At 47.0% G+C, this 17,648-nt stretch overlaps 1 protein-coding gene across 1 annotated transcript; it reads right to left on the bottom strand.

The window, feature by feature from the left end:
* Positions 1-3,001: 3,001 nt before the first annotated feature.
* CENPM (centromere protein M) lies at positions 3,002-10,083 on the bottom strand. The gene is made up of 6 exons (XM_039571646.1): positions 9,973-10,083; positions 9,661-9,740; positions 6,987-7,085; positions 5,872-5,951; positions 4,754-4,845; positions 3,002-4,012 (listed from the first exon to the last, which is right to left on the bottom strand). The coding sequence occupies exons 1-6, from the start codon at positions 10,027-10,029 to the stop codon at positions 3,887-3,889; spliced, it is 534 nt and encodes a 177-aa protein (XP_039427580.1). The 5' UTR covers positions 10,030-10,083; the 3' UTR covers positions 3,002-3,886.
* Positions 10,084-17,648: the final 7,565 nt, after the last annotated feature.

Genomic DNA, 17,648 nt, shown 5'->3' with positions numbered 1-17,648 from the left:
GAAAGAAATCAGCCACAGAGGTGAAACGAATCCAGTGTTTCTGGCTCCTGCCTCTAGACTGTGCCAGCTATTGCTTTCTCTTGCATATAAATCACTTTCCCCCACCAGTGACGGACAGCTGGCCACTGAATGGAAAGTGGCAGTTGTTCAGCAGCCCACAGCAACCCTGCACACCAGCTTAGGGTGGGAAGTGGAGAACACTCAGAGTGCAGAGGAGACTGCCAGAGGATCTGGGCCAGCTGAATGAAAAGAGAGCATCTGGAAACCAGCCAGTGCTCCTGCAAAATCAAGACAAGTTAAAAACCCCACAGGAGGAAGCCTCTCCCTTGCTTTTGGCAGCAGAGCAGAGCTGACCTCTGCCACAGCTCTGCCAGTCAGCTCCAGGCAGCAAAGCAGGAGTCCCTTCTTGTCCACCACTGCTGTGAACAGTGGTCGTGATGAGAGCAACCAAGTAGCTCTTACAGCTTGACCACAGCTGCTAAGCACTGCTACTGACCTAAGCCAGCCACTCCCTTCAAGTGACAGGTCTTGGCAAGCAAAGACGTCCAGTTTTAACCATTCCCCAAAGCAAATATTAGAGATGGCCTTGAACCCAAACCTCTACCACCAGTTTCAAGGTTTGGAAGGGACCCAGGGCTGGATTTATCTCTGATCTTTGTTCCAGGAACAGGGAGATCTTTTACTATGTGTGCCATATCAGTACATAGACTTTCTCTCCCACTTGTACAGACTGAGCATATCATGTTTTATCATGCTTAAAAGTTGGTCTGATTTAACTGCTGGTGCAGCAGTCAGTCTTAGAAAACCTGGCACAGCAGAAAGCTGTAATCCCACCAGGTAACGCCAACCAAGCCAATTTGTGCCAAAATCTCTCACAGATCACCTCTGTGAGCTGTTCGGCTAGCAGGCTGAGGATGCAAAATCTTCTTCAAGGGACTGGATTGAAAATGAAATCCTGTGGGTCAACCTGCCATAGCAGAAGAGACCATATTACAACCTCATTTACTTCCATCCCCCAAAAAAGTACTGTGAGACCAAAACTTACACCAGTGCAACTGGTATGAGCTCTTCTATACTAATTAAACCACATTATACAACTTTTGCTGACATAACTGACAAACAAACACATCCACAAACTGAAACAGTCAAACCAGCAATGCTCACGGGTACTTTCACCACAGAGAGGGGGATTTCTCTTTGAAAATCTCCACAGGGATAGGGAACTGAGGCAAGAGAGAAAAAGAGAAAGCAAGTAACTCCAAAATGTTTCTGTTCATTTAGATTTCAGTCAGCTTGGCAAGCTCTTTCGTGATGTTTGAACACAACAGAACCTGAGTCACTAGCCTTAATTTGGCTTCAGGCCTTCCATGCCTCTGATCCCAATCCTACTTTCACAAGACCTTTATTGAACATTAGCCCTGGCTACTCCATCCAGATGAAAGATATCCTCAGCTGCCTTGTCTCCTCTGGTAGTAAGGGCAGTGTTATGGCCTGTCTAAACTAATAGCTGACAGCTCCGAGAGGTATTTACGTAGTTGAAGATGTAGCTTTAGATGTGTCCCAACTACTTTGGGTAGTAAAACATGATGGACCTGAGACAGAGTGTCATATTCTTAGATACGCTCCACTTCCCCTGCCAGTTCTAGTAAATACTTTCTCCTAAGAGTAAGAAAAATATTTGCCCCAAGGTGAAGCAAGATGCTGCTCTTAAGGAACTAGATTTTATTTCGTACCAGCTGAGATTCAGCCACCTGTAGGAAAAAACAGCATCTTTCTTCTTTGAAAGTAGTAGAAGGGAAGAAATACCACATCCGAAACATAACAGTGGAAAAAAACCCTGCTTGAAGGTGCAGGAATGGACAGTAGCACATGTGGGTTACTCCAAAGCATTCTGGGTGGACCAAAAAAAATATTTCATTTTCACTACTTAAAAAAGCACAGTGAAATTACTCTTGAAGCCGAAGGGATTTTATCTGAGTCCAATAGTTATTAGAGTCAAGTGGAGAGCAACCTAGGAGATGGAAAAATCTCCTTGGCTTACAGCAGTTGCAGAGGACACAAAAGAGTGGCTCATTTTATGCCACTTCCCTTCCTTTCCTCCCACAGACTGCACCTGCACATCGAGAGCAAATCGAAACCAGCCTATTCTAAACTATGGTCTCCTTTATTTTGAGGGACTCAAAGCAAGGGCAAGGCTGAGACAGCATAACCAACACAAAAACTTGTTTCTCAGCATGATTGCCCCTCTCTGGTGGCCAACTCCTGGTTAGTACCTTCAGGATCACAAAGCTAGCTGAAAGTAGGGCATGCCCATTAAGCTTCCAATCCTCCTTACACAGCCACGACAGTTTGCACATGTCTTTCTCCTTTGGGTTTTAGCCAGAGTCCAGCCCTTTTGGGCATCATAACACAGCTGAATGGTTTAGCTCCTTTTGTTTCAGCTGACAAACACCCTATCCCTCCCCCACCAGCAACAATACAACTGGAGCTGGGATTTGTGTGTCCTCTGAGCAAGGATACAGGCTTTGTGCCTTGCTGAGCTGTCTTTGCAAGGACTGCCAACACTCACAGCTGATTAAGCCTGCAGTGCTGCTTTCTGCTTTTCCTGCTCACAGACAGATGTCAGAAACAAGCTAAACGAAACAGTGCACACAGCTAGAGCTCTGCACTTAGGAACATTAAAGCAGACTATTAGGGATTAAATAAATTAAACCAGAGGGGAGCTTAACACATTCTCTCTAGGCTTCATTTCAACCTGGCATGCAATTTTGGGTAAGAAATATCTCAGCGTTTCAAAAAGCACTGTATTCTGGCAGGTGGCTCAACTCAATGAATAGAAAGGGCTGTATTTGAAAAGCTTTTGCCACCACCACGTGGTTGAAGCCACGAGTGCAGCACAACAACTAACTGGGAGTTCAAGCTGCCAGCAAGGACCAGCCTGGCTGCCAGGGCAAGCTGGGGCAAGCGTTCGCAGGTTTCAGAGGCTGTGCCACATACCTAATAAAGAGCATACAACTATTACATATTGTTTATTTTATTAAATTAGAACTCTCAAACCCTAGTGCCTTGCAGCAACCACAAGGCACAACCTACTGCCGGTCAGAAGCTGTTAGTAAAGGGATTATACACAGCATATGCCAAACCTGCAGAGACAACCTGTTTTCTATGTGCTGCTGTGGTCTGCTCTGCTGGGTTTCACCTCTGGTCAGCCCCAGAGGCTGGGTTACTGGGGCTGTTGTGGGCTTGATGGGTGGAGTCCTTTTCTTCAAAGATCTAAAAGAAAGCTAAAGTGCTAGATTGAGTATCTTCTTTAGTCCCTTCCTTTCCAATTAGGCACCAGGCATGGAAATAGTGAGTCCTTTGCTGGGCAGATGCTCACACAGCTGGATCATTAACTGTCAAGTGCAGTCTATCTAGAAGCAGCACGACAGCCTTCCTTCCCCGTTCTTCTCTTGGTGGACAGACAAAACCTGGCAGCAAGGTTTCACATTAGACTAAGGTGCTGCATTTCAACTGAAGGAAAGCAGGAGCCTGCTGCCTCTTCTCTGGTACTTTGGAGATAGTAGCCTGGTTCTTCTAATAGTCTCTCAGAAAAATATGTAGCTCCTGGCCACTGGCCAAGTGGAAAAAACTCAAACTCGATCATGAAGTGGGATTCAGATGTAGTAATGGATAGGAATCCCCAATTCAAACTGCCCTCCCTATCTGTTATCCACTGAATAGGAATCAAACTTTTCTTGAGAGGTAAGCAACTAGGAACAGTTCTGGATGAGTGGTCATGACAAGTCACAAAAAAAAGCTTCCCAATGTGATGCCAACTGCAGGAGCTTGAATGCCTGAAGTGAAAAAAACCTGATGAATGTGGCTGAAGTATCACAATGAGAAGCTAATCATCATCACAGCTCCTCATCAGTGAGACAAAGGACAAGGCAGAAACTCCCGGTATTTGACCAGCACAGATCTGTAACATTCGGAGAAGTCGTTGAGCAGTAGCAACTCGAATCCCTTCCAACTGGAAACAAAATGGAGAAATTATTTAATCAATAGAAAAGAAGAAAAGCAATGCTAAGCTTTGATAAAAGAAAGAACCAGAGCAGGCATCAAGTGACTAGCTACAGAAAACCCCAAACAGGCCCATTTACTTCCCTAATGTTAAGGAAGGTAACAGCATTGCCAGCTGGAAGCCCTGAAGGGCTTGCCAAACACACGGATTCTACCTCCTGGTAGGGAAGCAGTCTCTGAGGATGCAGTGATGAGTACACAGAAAAGTGAAGTGTGCTACTGCTGAATGCCAAACTCTCCCTCCAGCTTTTCTGACCAAGCAGGAAATTGGAAAGAGTGGCATATCAGAGGGTCTGTGAAGCCACAAAGTTGAGCTGACACGAAATATTACATGGGCAAGGGAGTCACATGGCAAACAACAGCTCAGGGGCTCCTGAGAAGAGGAAGTGCAGCAAGGAACAAGTGTACCAAGGCTCTGCATATCAGAGATGGTTTTTGTCAGCTTAAGCTTGGCTTCATGAGGTTTTGAAGTAGCACAGGAAGGAGCAGGTTACTAGAAGACTCATTTTAAGGATGACCAGACTCCCGTATCTCTATGGTTCTTGTAGACAGAGTCTGGTCTCTGATAGTTATGAAAGACAGTAGCATATGTATTTATTGTTACATGTATTTATTGCTAATATAATGACATTTCTAAGGATCAGAGTAGTGGAATTCAGAAATCCCTTGAGATGTCAAATAAGCACCTTACCTCCAGCTCACAGAAGATCATAGGACTGCAGTAGGTTTCTCCCAATTTACAGACAGCACTGGTCTCAATGCTGCAAGCATTCACCCTGCCAACTAAAAAAAAGTTTTCCCACATTACAAGCCCCATAATCAGCAATCAGTGAAGAAAAATAGGAAATTCCACATCCACAAAGTGATCCAGAGCTAATTTTGAGAGCATAAAAGAAGATAAGGCAACAGGGAGCAGTGCAAACAGAATGGTACAAGATTTGAAATGGAATTAGCACAGAAGTCTTTCATAATACTAACAGGAGGAACAGTATTATCACATCACTCTTCATGTAACATTAACATTGTGCATAAGCAATCAGCACACCATCAGCAGGGGCAGAGTCTTCCACTCACTTACCAAAAATCCTCCTGGCTCATATGGTATCACAGAGTGGTCTGGTCTCCAAGGAATTCACTTCATCAAGAGAGCCATAGCATAAGACAATGCTAAGACTCCTTGTCTACCTCAGAATTAGGCTTCCTGACCCCCAAACTCCAGGGACACAGCACCTATGTTCCAACACCGAGCAGTACAGTCTGGCCTCTCCAGTTCCTCAGAGCTGAAGCAGGGAGGGTACACAGGAAAGCACTGGCAGACAGAAGGATTAGAGGCACAACAGGGCCGGACAGCACACAGCAGGGATACCAGTTTCGTACTAAAACTATACTTCATAGTTTTGTAGCTCGTCCATTTAATTCACTTTATTACCACAGTATCATATGCTTCTCACTGCTCATTAAGATTATTAATTAAGAGCAGATAGAACAGACTTCTAGGGTGCCACACACAAAAAAAAAAAAAAACCATTAAAAAATCAATAACACAAATCATATTCAGAGATTAGGGACAGAGAAGAGAGTAACTGGCAAAAACAAAAAGGACAGAGCAAGTGAGCATGAGAGAAGAGAACCGTGTTTTATCTAGGAAAACAATAAAAAAAGGCAGAGGAGTTCAGAAATAATTCAAACAAAGTTTCAACAAAGCCACTGGTTTCCTTTAGTTTGTTTCAAGTTAAGTCAGCACCCTGTTTTAAGAAAACCAACAGTGAGTTGTGCTGCTTTAAGAGGAGGAAGAGGCGCCATACGTACCCCCAGTGACAAGAAAGCACACTTTCCCCAGGAAGAAGCTGGCATCCACATGAGCTAGGGAAGCTTCGACATTCTTCAAGCTGTCAGAAAAGTACAAACAAGCCAGTTGGACAGGAAGGTTAAATCAGTGCAGCATAAGGACAACAGGAATAATTTTCAGAAGCACAATTAGAAAACCAATGATGTTAACATCTGCTGATTTGTGAGCTCGCAGAGTTCTGCTTTATGCTAAAAGCATGACATCAGAGACCTCTGTAATACCCACAGCTGTTTAATAACCCATAACATATCCTTTCTACTCAAGACTCAACAGTTTGAGTTAGTTTGAACAGTGTCCTCCATGATTTACAGACACTAAGCATCTGAATTCATTAATATCCAATGAAACTTCAGCACCACTTCGGCTCTTTCAGGAAGCGCTTGCCCACACATTTCTGCAGCACCATCTGTGCTGTAAGTATGCAGCTGGGCCTGTCATTTTTGGTAAATGAGAGCCCAGGATCATCAGTCACAAGTTAAGTAAGTAATAAAATGCTGACTTCTGTGCCTTAGCAAGTCTTTACTTGTGGCCTGGGGAAACAAGTATAATTTCTACAACAACGAGCACAAGATGACAGAAGAGGGATCAATCCCTGCAGACTTTTCTCTTTTGCCTAGAGATATCCATAGTGCTGGTCCCACTTGACCAGGAGTTCAGTGAACTGAGGACACAGACACAGCAACTTGCTGGTTATTGGGCAGCACTGCCCAGTGCACATCAGACTTTTACATGTTACAGAACTTCACAGCACCACCAGCACTTCCATCTCATTCTACAGACAGCATCTTTCCAAAGCTCAGTTCATATCGTCACACATCTGGATCCAGAAATAAATTCTGCCTTCTCTGCTACGGCAACTTAGCACACAACAGGCATGTTATTGGACAGAGCAGTTCAGTCCTAATCCACTGCTGGAGGCCAGAAAGCCACGGTATATATTACAGAGTTCTTCCACCACAGCAAGTCTTGGGTTTGAAACCCACTACTCAGCAATTCCAATACAGTAAAAATGTAGATTTAGCCATCAAACCAAAAAGAATATTAGTCCCCCATCTCATCTTTTTGCCCTTTTTACCTGTATTTGCTCTTGATGTCAATCATAAACACGATCAGATCTATCCTGGGTCGAAGATGATCCCCCTCTGAAGGTAAAGGGAGGGATGTAGCAAGGTGACTGAAAGATAACAAAATTGCCAGTTTAACCAAATAGCTTGGCAAGACAGTATCCACTTACCCATAATCACATAACCATTGCAGTTTGCCATGTAGCAAGTTACCCGGAAGCCTGCTAATTACTGAATACGTGGGCACTGAAGAGACACTGTGATTGTTTAAGTGGTACTCTCATACCTCAGGCCCACTCACAGTTGCTGACAGCCACAATGGTAATTGCTAGACAAGGCTGGTTATAATGGGACACTTATTAGAGCATAACAAGGCCCACAGAAACATTTTCTCTGTGCAGATCTGTATGGCAAGTAATTTCATTTAATTGTTACAAAGAGTCCTTTTTAACAAAGTGAACCCCAATGCTTTACGGGCATATTTTGCTGCCAAATTTCAGTTAAAATCAGTGCTTTTCTGTCACATTCCAGAGATACTGCTCACATAGGAGCGGCGGCCTTTCCAGGTACAGAAAAACCTTAAACCACAAATTTGTCACTAGTACAGCTTTAAAGATGAACTTATAACTCAAAAAGAGCTTCTATTATATCATTACCCTCCTTTTTAACCCTTTCACTAAGTCAGGAGCTACCAGGTTAATTTAGGTGTCTTTCTACACAGTACCACCACTGCTAATAGAGCTGTTGGAAGAAATACAAGGGTGGGGACTTTTTGTGTCTCTTCCCACTAAAAAAGCCAAACAACCACAACCAACTAACAACAACAAAAAACAAACAAGCAAACCAACCAACCAAAAACTCAACCCAAAAAAGGTTTCAGCAGTAGATAACTGGATGTTCCACAGGGAAGAACATTATCAGCACCTCATTTTTGGAAGATCACCTTAATTTAAACTGGACAAACAAAAATCCCAGAAGTTCAGTCACTCTCACAATCCACTTCCTCTCTGGAAGACAAGGAAGAAACACTGATTCTGATCTTCTTGGGGAATATTACTTCTAGTAAGTCAGTCTCAAGGACTTAACAGTTTTCTCCAGCAGCCACAGACCATGGTACACATTCCCTTCTATTAATCCTATGTAGTTTGTAGTTTTGTTTACTAGTCTCCAAATAAAGGTGTTTTGTTTCTTACATTTAAGGAAGGTAGGATTTAACGAAAACATTCTGAAACTAACACGAGAGATGAGCAAAGTGAGCTTGAAAGACACAGTGCAACACAACCAAGCTTATTAATTTAAGGTGAAATTTAGGGAGACTCTTTGATGAAGGTCTCAGATCTCATTGTCTGAGGGAAAGAAAAAAGCAACCCAAAAAAGCACTGCATTATTTGGAATTCTGCTATATTTAAACCAACATGACTAGATGATGTCAGCAGCCTCCAGATATGCACTGCAGAAACCTTCCCTCCCCCCGCCCCCCCCCCAGCAATAAGAGACACAAAAAACCCCAAGCCTTGTAATTCTTTGCCCAACAGCTGTACCTGACAGGTAGACCTGTCAGACAAGATACCATATTTCTTTGTAACGTGTATAATCCCAAAGTAATACAGTGGGGAAAAAACCCACTGACTTTGCTTTCCTAGCAATATTAACACAGGGATGTATCTTGCTCTGTAGCATGACCACACGATGCTGTGCCTCTGGGCAGTTACCCAGCTGTAGTACCAGCAGCCATCTAGTTATGGCACTCCACAGCTCAGCAGAGGCTGCAGGTTTCACATAGAAAATTGGGTAATTCATTTACTATTAGTTAGCACAGACATCCAAGATGCCATAATCAGAGCAGTACAGTCACCCTAATTAGCCAGCAGAACATTAGCTCGGGTTGCTTTTACTGCATAGCCATGGATTACAGCAGCGAAATAACACAAACACCTTCTGAAGAGCTGACTAAACTCATTTGGTCTTGGCAAGAGAGCTGTCAAGGACATTTTATCATAAAAAGTTAGTTAATCAAGCTTTTAAGACAGGACATGTCATGCAGCTAAAGCTGAAATTCCAAGTGCATCTTAATAGCTTGAGGAGGAAAAGCACGTGTGCACATACAAACCAGAAAACAGCTACAGAGAACATCAAAAGCAATGGACATCTTTTAGAAACACTTGTTCGGTTGCAAGTACTTGCAAGCATTGTACTTGTCCTATTTTGTCCAAGGATGTTTAATTTCTGTATGTGTCTGTCTCTCAGGTGGGGGAGAAAAAATGTGTTGCTCTCGTACCTTTCCAATTTAGTAATCAAACATCTGTGCAACATGCAAAAGGCAATGGTATGTGCATGGTGAACACGGACGTGGGAAATGCTCCCCCCTCCCCCGTTTCCAAGCATGCCCAAACTGCCTGCCCTGAAGACAGAGGGGTTTGCCCGCTGCAGATGGGCAGTGGTGCTCTCTAGCGTTCGCAAGAGCGAAGTCTCTCTCTGAACCGTGTGCTCTACAGCTCCGACTCCCGCCACGGGGATGGAACCTGCATTTTTAACCAATTTCGGTGCTTCAGGAATCCGAAGCAGAAGCTTTCCGTGAATTCGCGTCACAGCCGCTGTTCTGGTTTGCACCTCTTGGACCAGGTGGCAGCGGGCTCCGTACGGGCCCGGGGCCGCAGGCGGCGCATGCCGCTCCCCACCACTCACATGCTGATGCTGAAGTCCTTCTTCTCCTGGAGGATCGCCTCCGCCAGCTTCTGCTGGAGCGCCTCATCCGAGCCAACCAGCTGCGGGCAGAGGCGAGAGCGGGGTGAGCCGCAGCCCCCGCCCGCCGGACGCGTGCACAGCGCGGCCGGACAGCCAAGCCCTGCGCGGGGCGGGGCGGGGCGCGCAGGGCAAGGCCCGACGCGGCGGAGGGTACGGGACAGGCGGGCGCCCGCAGCGGGGCCGGGCCCAGGGAAAAGGAAGGAGAAGGGACAGCGGGGCCGGGCTCCGGAGCGGCGCCACCGCCGGACCTACCAGGAGGACGGCGGAGTTGAGCATCGGGAGCTTGTCGAAGGGCCGCAGCACCGCCATCCCCGCGGGAAACAGCCCCAGCCGCCCGCCGGAATTCAAACGGCGGCCGCGCTCCGCCTTGCGCCGGCGTCGGGGGCGGGGCCTGCGGGGCGGGGCGGGGCTGGCGGCGCGCGGCGGCTCCCGGCGGGCGGCAGGGGGCGCTGCGGGCCGGCGGCGATCGCTTCACGGGCTATCCCGGCCTGGCAGGGACTCGCAGGGATCCTCGCGTCCAGCTCCTGGCCCTGCACGGGAGTCACACACCACGTGCCCCTGGAGCCCCAAGAGTCACACCATGTGCCTGACAGCGTCGTCCAAACGCCTCTTGAATTGTCAGGCTTGGTGCTGGTGCTGTTACCACTCCCCTAGGGAGCCTGTCGCAGTGCCTGCCACCCTCTGGGTGAAGAAACTTTTGCTAGTATTCAGTGTAATATTTAGTATTCAACCTAAATCTCCCCTGACACAGCTTCAGGCCATTGCCACGGGTCCTTTCGCTGGCTGCCAGAGAGATCAGTGCCTGCCTCTCCACTTTAGCTCACGAGGAAGTTGTGGACTGCAGTGATGCAGGGGCACAGTGCAGGGGATCCCTCTGAGCATTCAGGTGCCACGCTGCATGACAGACCACCAAGGACGGCCAATCACCATAAAACCCTGCAAAGCAGCACTATTCCTGTGGCATCCGGATGTCCCAGCCATCAGCTGTGCCTGAGGCACCCCCAGGCAATTCTGGAGGGATGCTGAGGGGAGGACACTGGCCTTGCCTTGGCTGTCCAGGGGGATCATGAACAGTCTTTAGCTTCTGAGAAGCAAAGCCCTTATTTCCAGGGCTGTGCTGCCCCCTGGCCCTTGCCATGAGCCGTTGCGCGCTTGTTTACTCAAGACTGAGCAACAGCAAAGGCTCCAGTGAAATTCCACTGCCTCTTTACATTGCAGTTTATAATGTGAACTAATACATAGAATCATAGAATAGTTAGGTTGAAAAGACCTCTAAGATCGAGTCCAACCATTAACCCAAGACTGCCATGTTCAAAACAACCACGTCCCCATGTGCCACACCTTTTCGAACACTTCAGAGATGGTGACTCCAAAACACTCTTGGGCAGCCTGTTTCACTTCCCGACCACCCTTTCAGTGAAGAAATGTTTACTAATATCCAATTGAAACATCCCCTGGAGCAACTTGAGGCTGTTTCCTCTAATCCTACTGCTTGTTACCTGGGAATAGAGACCAACCCCCACCTGGCTGCAGCCTCCTTTCAGAGAGTTAGTAGAGAGCGAAAAGGTCTCCCATGAGCCTTGTTTTCTCCAGGCTGAACAACCCCAGCTCCCTCAGCTGCTCCTCATAACACCTGTGCTCTGGATACTTCACCAGCTCCTTCTCTGCCCTTCTATGGACATGCTCCAATGTCTTTCCTGTAGTGAGGGTCCCAAAACTGAACACAGGATTCAAGGTGTGGCCTCACCAGTACTAAATATGAGGGGAGAATGTTAATACACTTTCATACTATAAAGACTGCTTGATAACATAGTTAGGGAAGGGAATTTCCCTAATGCTGTGTGGCAGTAGCAACTGACTTTGCATGCTGATTTATTCTGTGTGAGGTTTTGTGGCAGCTCCAGCAGCCTTGACCTCCATCCTGGCCCTTCCTGGGCACCTTCCCCCTCACCCCCTATCTGGTCAGCCTCTCCCCAGCCCAGTGGTACAGGCAGGAAGGGGCCTGGGCAGAAGCACTGCAGTTATAGAGATAGGCTCAGTTGTTCTCATTCCGAGGTCAGAGCAGGAGGATGACATGCAGTGATGGAAAACCTCAGAGGGTCCAGTGTAGCTCGGTGGCCTGTGGTCTGTGGATACAAATATTGCTGCTAGCAAGAATTTTTCTTGCTTCTTTCCAGTCCCATTAGATACTTTTCTCTCTCATGGAAGATATTTGTAGAGTTCTATAAACTATGAATACCTGCGACCTTGCAAAGCCTTGTTTATAGTACAGTAGAAAAATATTTTGACAATGGATGTTTTAGGATTTTAGCCAATCACTCCAAGGGGTGGCTGCTCCTTTGACCAATTAGACTATGAAGAAAAAAGTCTATAAAAGTATTACCGCAGGCCTAGGCCCTAGGGTACATCACCGTGTCCCACAGCCATAGGGAGGAGGAGGAGAGAAGATCCAGCAGGCAGGAATTGTGCAGCAAGATTGATTTATTTAATTATTTTACAAACTCTTTTATAGACTTTTTCTTCATAGTCTAATTGGACAAAGGACCAGCCACCCCTTGGGGGTGATTGGCTAAAATCCTAAAACATCCATTGTCAAAGTATTTTTCTACTATACCATAAACAAGACTTTCCAAGGTTGCAGGTGGCTTGGTTGTTTACATAACTCTGCTACCTCTTCTGCGAGAGAGAAAAGTCTCTCACAGACTTAGAAACTAGCAAGAAAATCCTTGCTAGCAGCATTTTTGTATCTACATAAAAGAGTTGTAAAATAATTAAATAAATGAATCTTGCTGCACAATTCCTGCCTGTTGAACCTTTCTTCTCCTCCCTACCACTGTGGGATACCATAATATGTGGTCCACCTTGCTGCATCTCCTGATCCTTGCCTCAATCTGAGTTTAGCTCCAGTTTAGTGTGGAAAGGGGGTCCAGGACCCATTCTGTTGCCTGCTGGTGCTGGTTCTCCCTGCCCTTTCAACCAGGGCACCTCCAAATGGCAGGAGATGTTCCAGGGGAGAAAGAAGGCTGCAGGAGAATGAAGACACATCTGCCCCTCTGCAACAGTCTGGAGAGGGGAGGCTAAGGGGAGAGAGACAGGGTTAATGAAAGCTGACATCACATGGCTGCCATGGCGTTTTTGATCTTGACAAAGGCAGACGGTTTCCCTCGTTGCCAGCATGAGACAAATTACAGGTGAAGCAGAAGAGATTACAGGATATTACTGTCTGTTTTTGAGTTTGGTGGGGGGAAGGGAGGACGAATTCAGGGCAGACGTGTCCTGAAGATGGGAGGCAAGCAGATTGAATAAATAACAAGAGCCAGCTCCCAGGCTGGGGGGATGTAGAGAGCAAATAGAGCAATGTTCCTTTTGGGCTGCTGAAGGTGTGGAAATATGTTAAAAGCTCTGGCACCCACCTAAAAGGTGTTTGTCCTCTTTCTGTCCCCTGTTGCCTGCTCTCTGGCCCCACAGAAGGACCTGGGTGGCTTTAGTGTCTGGTTAGGGACACGCTTGCTGTCCCCTGTTGCTGCGGGCTTCCTTCTTGTCACCTCGCTGGTGTATGTTGTCATTCAGTGGATCCAGATGAGCTACCACTCATCCCACAGTTATTATTCCTTGTTCCCAGCAGGTTTCTTGGCTGGCCTTTGGCAGACTTACCTCTCCAGGGCTGACCCTTACCTTCCCATGGGGACACAGAGATTGACCCTGCTTCTTCCTCTGTGTGCATCTTCACCACACTGCTTTGCCAGGGGGATGCCTTCCCCTCATCGCCTTACTAACAAAGGACCCTTGCATGCACAGACTACCTGGGGTGACTTGGAGCAGGGCAGGGATTATGGTGATGGTCCCTGCCTGGGAAGTCCAGGCTTTGGCAGAGCCAGTTTCCTCCTAGGATGCAAAGCCATTGCCTAACAGCTGGCACAGTGAGCTGAGCCAGACAGATTCACTTTGCTTTCCTCCCTCTTTGAAATGCAGCCAGGGATGCTCCATGGGGGAATGCAAAGCCTGCAGAGCCAGCTCAGCTCAGTGGGGAATCAGAGGGGAGGACAGGAGTCATCATCCTGCACCCTTGTTGGCTATGTACCCATGCGCCAAGGAGCGTGAAAGAGATCTAATGTCAAAGGGTAGCATTTGAAAATTATTTTTCATGGTAGAGGACACTGTAAGGAAGTGGAGACTCAGCCTGGCCGTGTGCCTGCAGGTCTTGTCTAGATCTGTAGGTTGGCAAGGAGAGGAGGGGAGAGGGATGAGAAACGATTGGTGTTGGAGGCTGGGGTGTATTTTACATAACCCTGTGTGACTGTGTCAGGTTGTTTCACCTCTTGCTGCCCCATTTCCAGTTTGCAAAGTGGGAATAATGAGTTGATCTCTGCTTCTGAGTGGTGCAGGAAAGCTGAAATGGGTGTCAGTGCACTGACCCAGAGCGTAAGCACAAGAAACAAGAGCAGGGCATGATATGGAAGGGGAGAGCTCCTGATTTTACTCTGTGGGCCATTGTACATTGCTCTGGTAGCACAAACCATTCCAAAAATGGGTAGAAGTATATTGCAGCCAACATGAAGATGCTCTGATGCTGCCAAAAACCCACAACTGACATCAGCAAGACTTGGCTTGGCCATCACCAGTGCTCCCTTGGAATGGGGCAGCCGCTCCTGCAGCAGGACAGCACCAGCCAGTACAAAAAATGTTATAAAGCACACCTCATCCTCATGTATCCATGGCCAATTTGCTGTATGATTCATCCAGTGGCTGCATCTCAAGATATTTTCTCTCTGATTTCTCTCTTGGTTCTCCCTGAGCTGCCAGAGGAGCAAAGAAGACAGACTTTGGAGATGGTCTAGAGAGGGGCGCTGACCCCAGCAAGGTCCCAGTTGTCTCAGCACCTGCTCCCAGACCTCCTGACATCCCCATTCAGTATGAGTTCTATGAGATGTCACCTGGCCATGCATTACTGGCTCCAGGCTGACCTCTCACAGTCCCTCCCGTGAAGCCTGCGAGATAGAACTCGTGTGTATTTGATTGCACTTGTTCTCTCACTAATAGACAAAAATTATATCATTTGCAGCAAGTGCAAATTATTAGAGAAATTAATGACATTTTCACATATGTTGCTGGCAACTTCAGTTTCCTTTGGCAAAGGCTCTTCACAGCTATTTTTAGACCCAAAGTAAGTCAGCTTTTTCATTCTGCTCTTTAATTTAACTCACTATACACATTTCCTTCATTTTTGATCAACTCAGCAAAGCTTCTCTAATGGGTTTCCTTTTTTGAAGCTGCAGTAGCACCCAGAAGGTGGGTTAGCCTGCTTTCCCACCAGACTACCCCAATTGATGGCCTGCCATGAATCCAGTGTGCCTTCTGCATCCTGCAGCAGCTCCCTCACCTCCAGCAGCTGAGCAGGGAAGCATTTCTATGACCCTTGCTGAAGTTCTGTCCTCTACTGCAGACCTTGGGGAAGGCAAGTTTGATAAACTCCGTCTTCTCCCATGCCTCTACCTACATTGGGGGAGTAATATTGGGAGATTGGTGTTGCCTTAAAGACAGGTATCGACCTGGGTCTGGTCATCTCAGAAGATGCTTATAAAAGGCTAAAGGACACTAAAAAACAGTGAAAAAACTTGTTAAGAAAGACTGTAATAACACGTAACCAGGCTTGGGATTAAGCTGAGCTCAGTACATTGTTTATGCTGTGATTTATGGACATGCTACAACCAGGAAGTACGTGCCCGACCATCTCTTTTTCCAGCCAAAGCTTTTGTCTTTTGTTATGAGAAGGGTTTCATGATTTCTGCTTTGGTTGGGTGGCCCTCTCACATCAAACCTGACCCCATGCTTGCCTTCATCACGCAGGTGAATTTGTGGTTGCCCAGAGATACGGAGGGAGTCAGAGGCTTGGTGGTAGGCAGGAGTCCTGGGATGAACAGCTCTGAGGGACTCAGCGTGTGCACAGGCACTCAGAGACTTCCTCCAGCCAGGTGAAGGGGGCTGGAAGGCCCCAAGGCACCAGGCAGAATGATATGCACAAGCTTATGCCTCAAAGATCTGAGTGGCACACAGCAGCCTTATCTGAGGTGAAAGCTGAACTGCAGCTGAAGCGTTTCCATGCAGTTTGAGCTGAACTGGCACATCAATGCCTGGAGCTGTCTCGTGGCTTCAGCTCTTGTTGGAAACCAAAGGATGTGACAGCACCTGAGAGCCCTGTCACAGGCAGCAAGCGGCTGCGTCAGAGGCACAAGGTCTGCAAGCATGTCCCAGTTCCAGCAGCACAAAGTCCAGTGCCTTTTTCTTGCTGCCTCCACAGGTGCTTCAGACTCATCTGGGGGGATTTCTTCTTGAAGCAAGAGAAGCTGCCATGTCGTGACCTTGCCCACTGCTGTGGTGGTGGCTGCAGAAAGATGCAATCCCCACTCCCTGTCATGTCCTCCCAGTGTTTGTATGGCAGGGAAGCGAGCCAGCGGAAAAAATGACCTCGTGAGTCAAAACTATTGCTGTTCTGGGGTTTTGGCTGCATGAGCAGCATGCTGGCATTAAGCCTGAGCTTAAACATGGGAACAAGTTGAAGACTGGCAAACACACACTGTCTCTGGTGTGCCCCTAGGTGACCTAGAACAGAGAGTTGGGACAGTTGACTAGGGGCAATGGGAGGATCTTACACGTTTTGGCATGAGGATGCCTGGTCTGGCAGGCTCTACTGAGTGCCTGCAGCTTCACCACTGACCAGTTGCCAGGAGAAATGAATAGGCTCCTACCTTGTGCCATCAAACACTGATTTCCCTCTCATTTTCTTTGCACACCTGGAAAGGGGTTTTCCTTTTGCCCTCTCAAATGTGCTGTGTCTTTGGCTGCCCTTAAGGTTTGCTCTGGGAATGCAATAAACTATATCCTTCCAAAGTTATTTTAAAAAATCTGTTTCTCCAAACCACAGGTTTCTCTCCCGTTATGGTCAAAACTGTGGGGCTTGTGTTTTCCGCCCCTCACAGTGGGATTAGGGAAGCAGTTACTGTGCTGATGGTCAAGGTGAGTGTCATGGCTGAACTCCATTGATGTTAAAATTAAGGCACGATTGCAGGCTCCACTCTGGCAATCATCTGGAGTGCCCACCTTACTGGGGCAAACCAAGAAGCAGTTAGCAAACCCTCCATGCAAATATCCTGCTAGGTCCAGAGGGCTTGCAAGTCCTATACTCAATGCTTCTATGCTATTATAAAGTTATGTCAAGAAGAAGTGAGGCTCGGGGGGACCAAAAGAGGATGAAGAGGAAATCACAGAGCATACCAGTCAGCTCCCATGGCTCCAGCACAGCCCTGTCTCTGCACTGATGGATGAAATCCTGGCACAGACCAGGTGACAGACCCTTACCATGCATTACCCTTGGAGCTGGCAAGTACACATGGGCTCTGTCACCATCCACAGGTTGGCTTGGAGAGAGGATGAACTCACTTGTGCCTGAAATACAACCTACTGGGAAGTCAAACCTCAAATCTCACAGCTCCTGGAGTGTAGCAGGCACAAATTCGGGGCTCAGACATTTCAGCGGATATTATTAATCCTGAAAACCTTTACAATAACCCACTGTGGTGCATCTGCAGGGCCATAAGCGTCAAAAACTAAGTGGGTAGAGCTGGAGAGCACAGACAGGAGAGCTGGCAGTTCTTGGGGCTGGAGCCAGTCATTTGATTGATTTTGGTAAAACATTTTTGTGTTGAACGATTTCTGGGTCATGGTGAAAATTTCCCTTTGTAAAAAAAACCCAAAAACCCCCATCAAAATACCTCCAATATCAAACACCCAAATCAGTTTGCTTGTTCCTATTTTCATGCTGCTGAAAAGCTGAAAATGTTTTAACAAAACATCTCTTGTCAGCAGCAGCAATGACAGAACTAGGTATGGATTCAGGAAAAAAGGTATTTCACTGAAAGCAAAAACAGTAC

The sequence above is a fragment of the Corvus cornix genome, chromosome 1A (genome assembly GCF_000738735.6).
Source record: "Corvus cornix cornix isolate S_Up_H32 chromosome 1A, ASM73873v5, whole genome shotgun sequence".
NCBI lineage: Eukaryota > Metazoa > Chordata > Aves > Passeriformes > Corvidae > Corvus > Corvus cornix.
The sequence above is the reverse complement of the archived record's forward strand: the minus strand, read 5'-3'. Positions and strand labels throughout refer to the sequence as shown.

Excerpts from the sequence above, each read along its gene's own strand:
- CENPM (XM_039571646.1), bottom strand. The coding sequence starts at position 10,029 with ATGGCGGTGCTGCGGCCCTTCGACAAGCTCCCGATGCTCAACTCCGCC. Across the intron at positions 4,846-5,871 it reads GTGCTTTCTTGTCACTGGGG|TTGGCAGGGTGAATGCTTGC; the intron begins GTACGTATGGCG and ends ACTTTTTTTTAG. Across the intron at positions 4,013-4,753 it reads TGATCTTCTGTGAGCTGGAG|TTGGAAGGGATTCGAGTTGC; the intron begins GTAAGGTGCTTA and ends TTTTGTTTCCAG.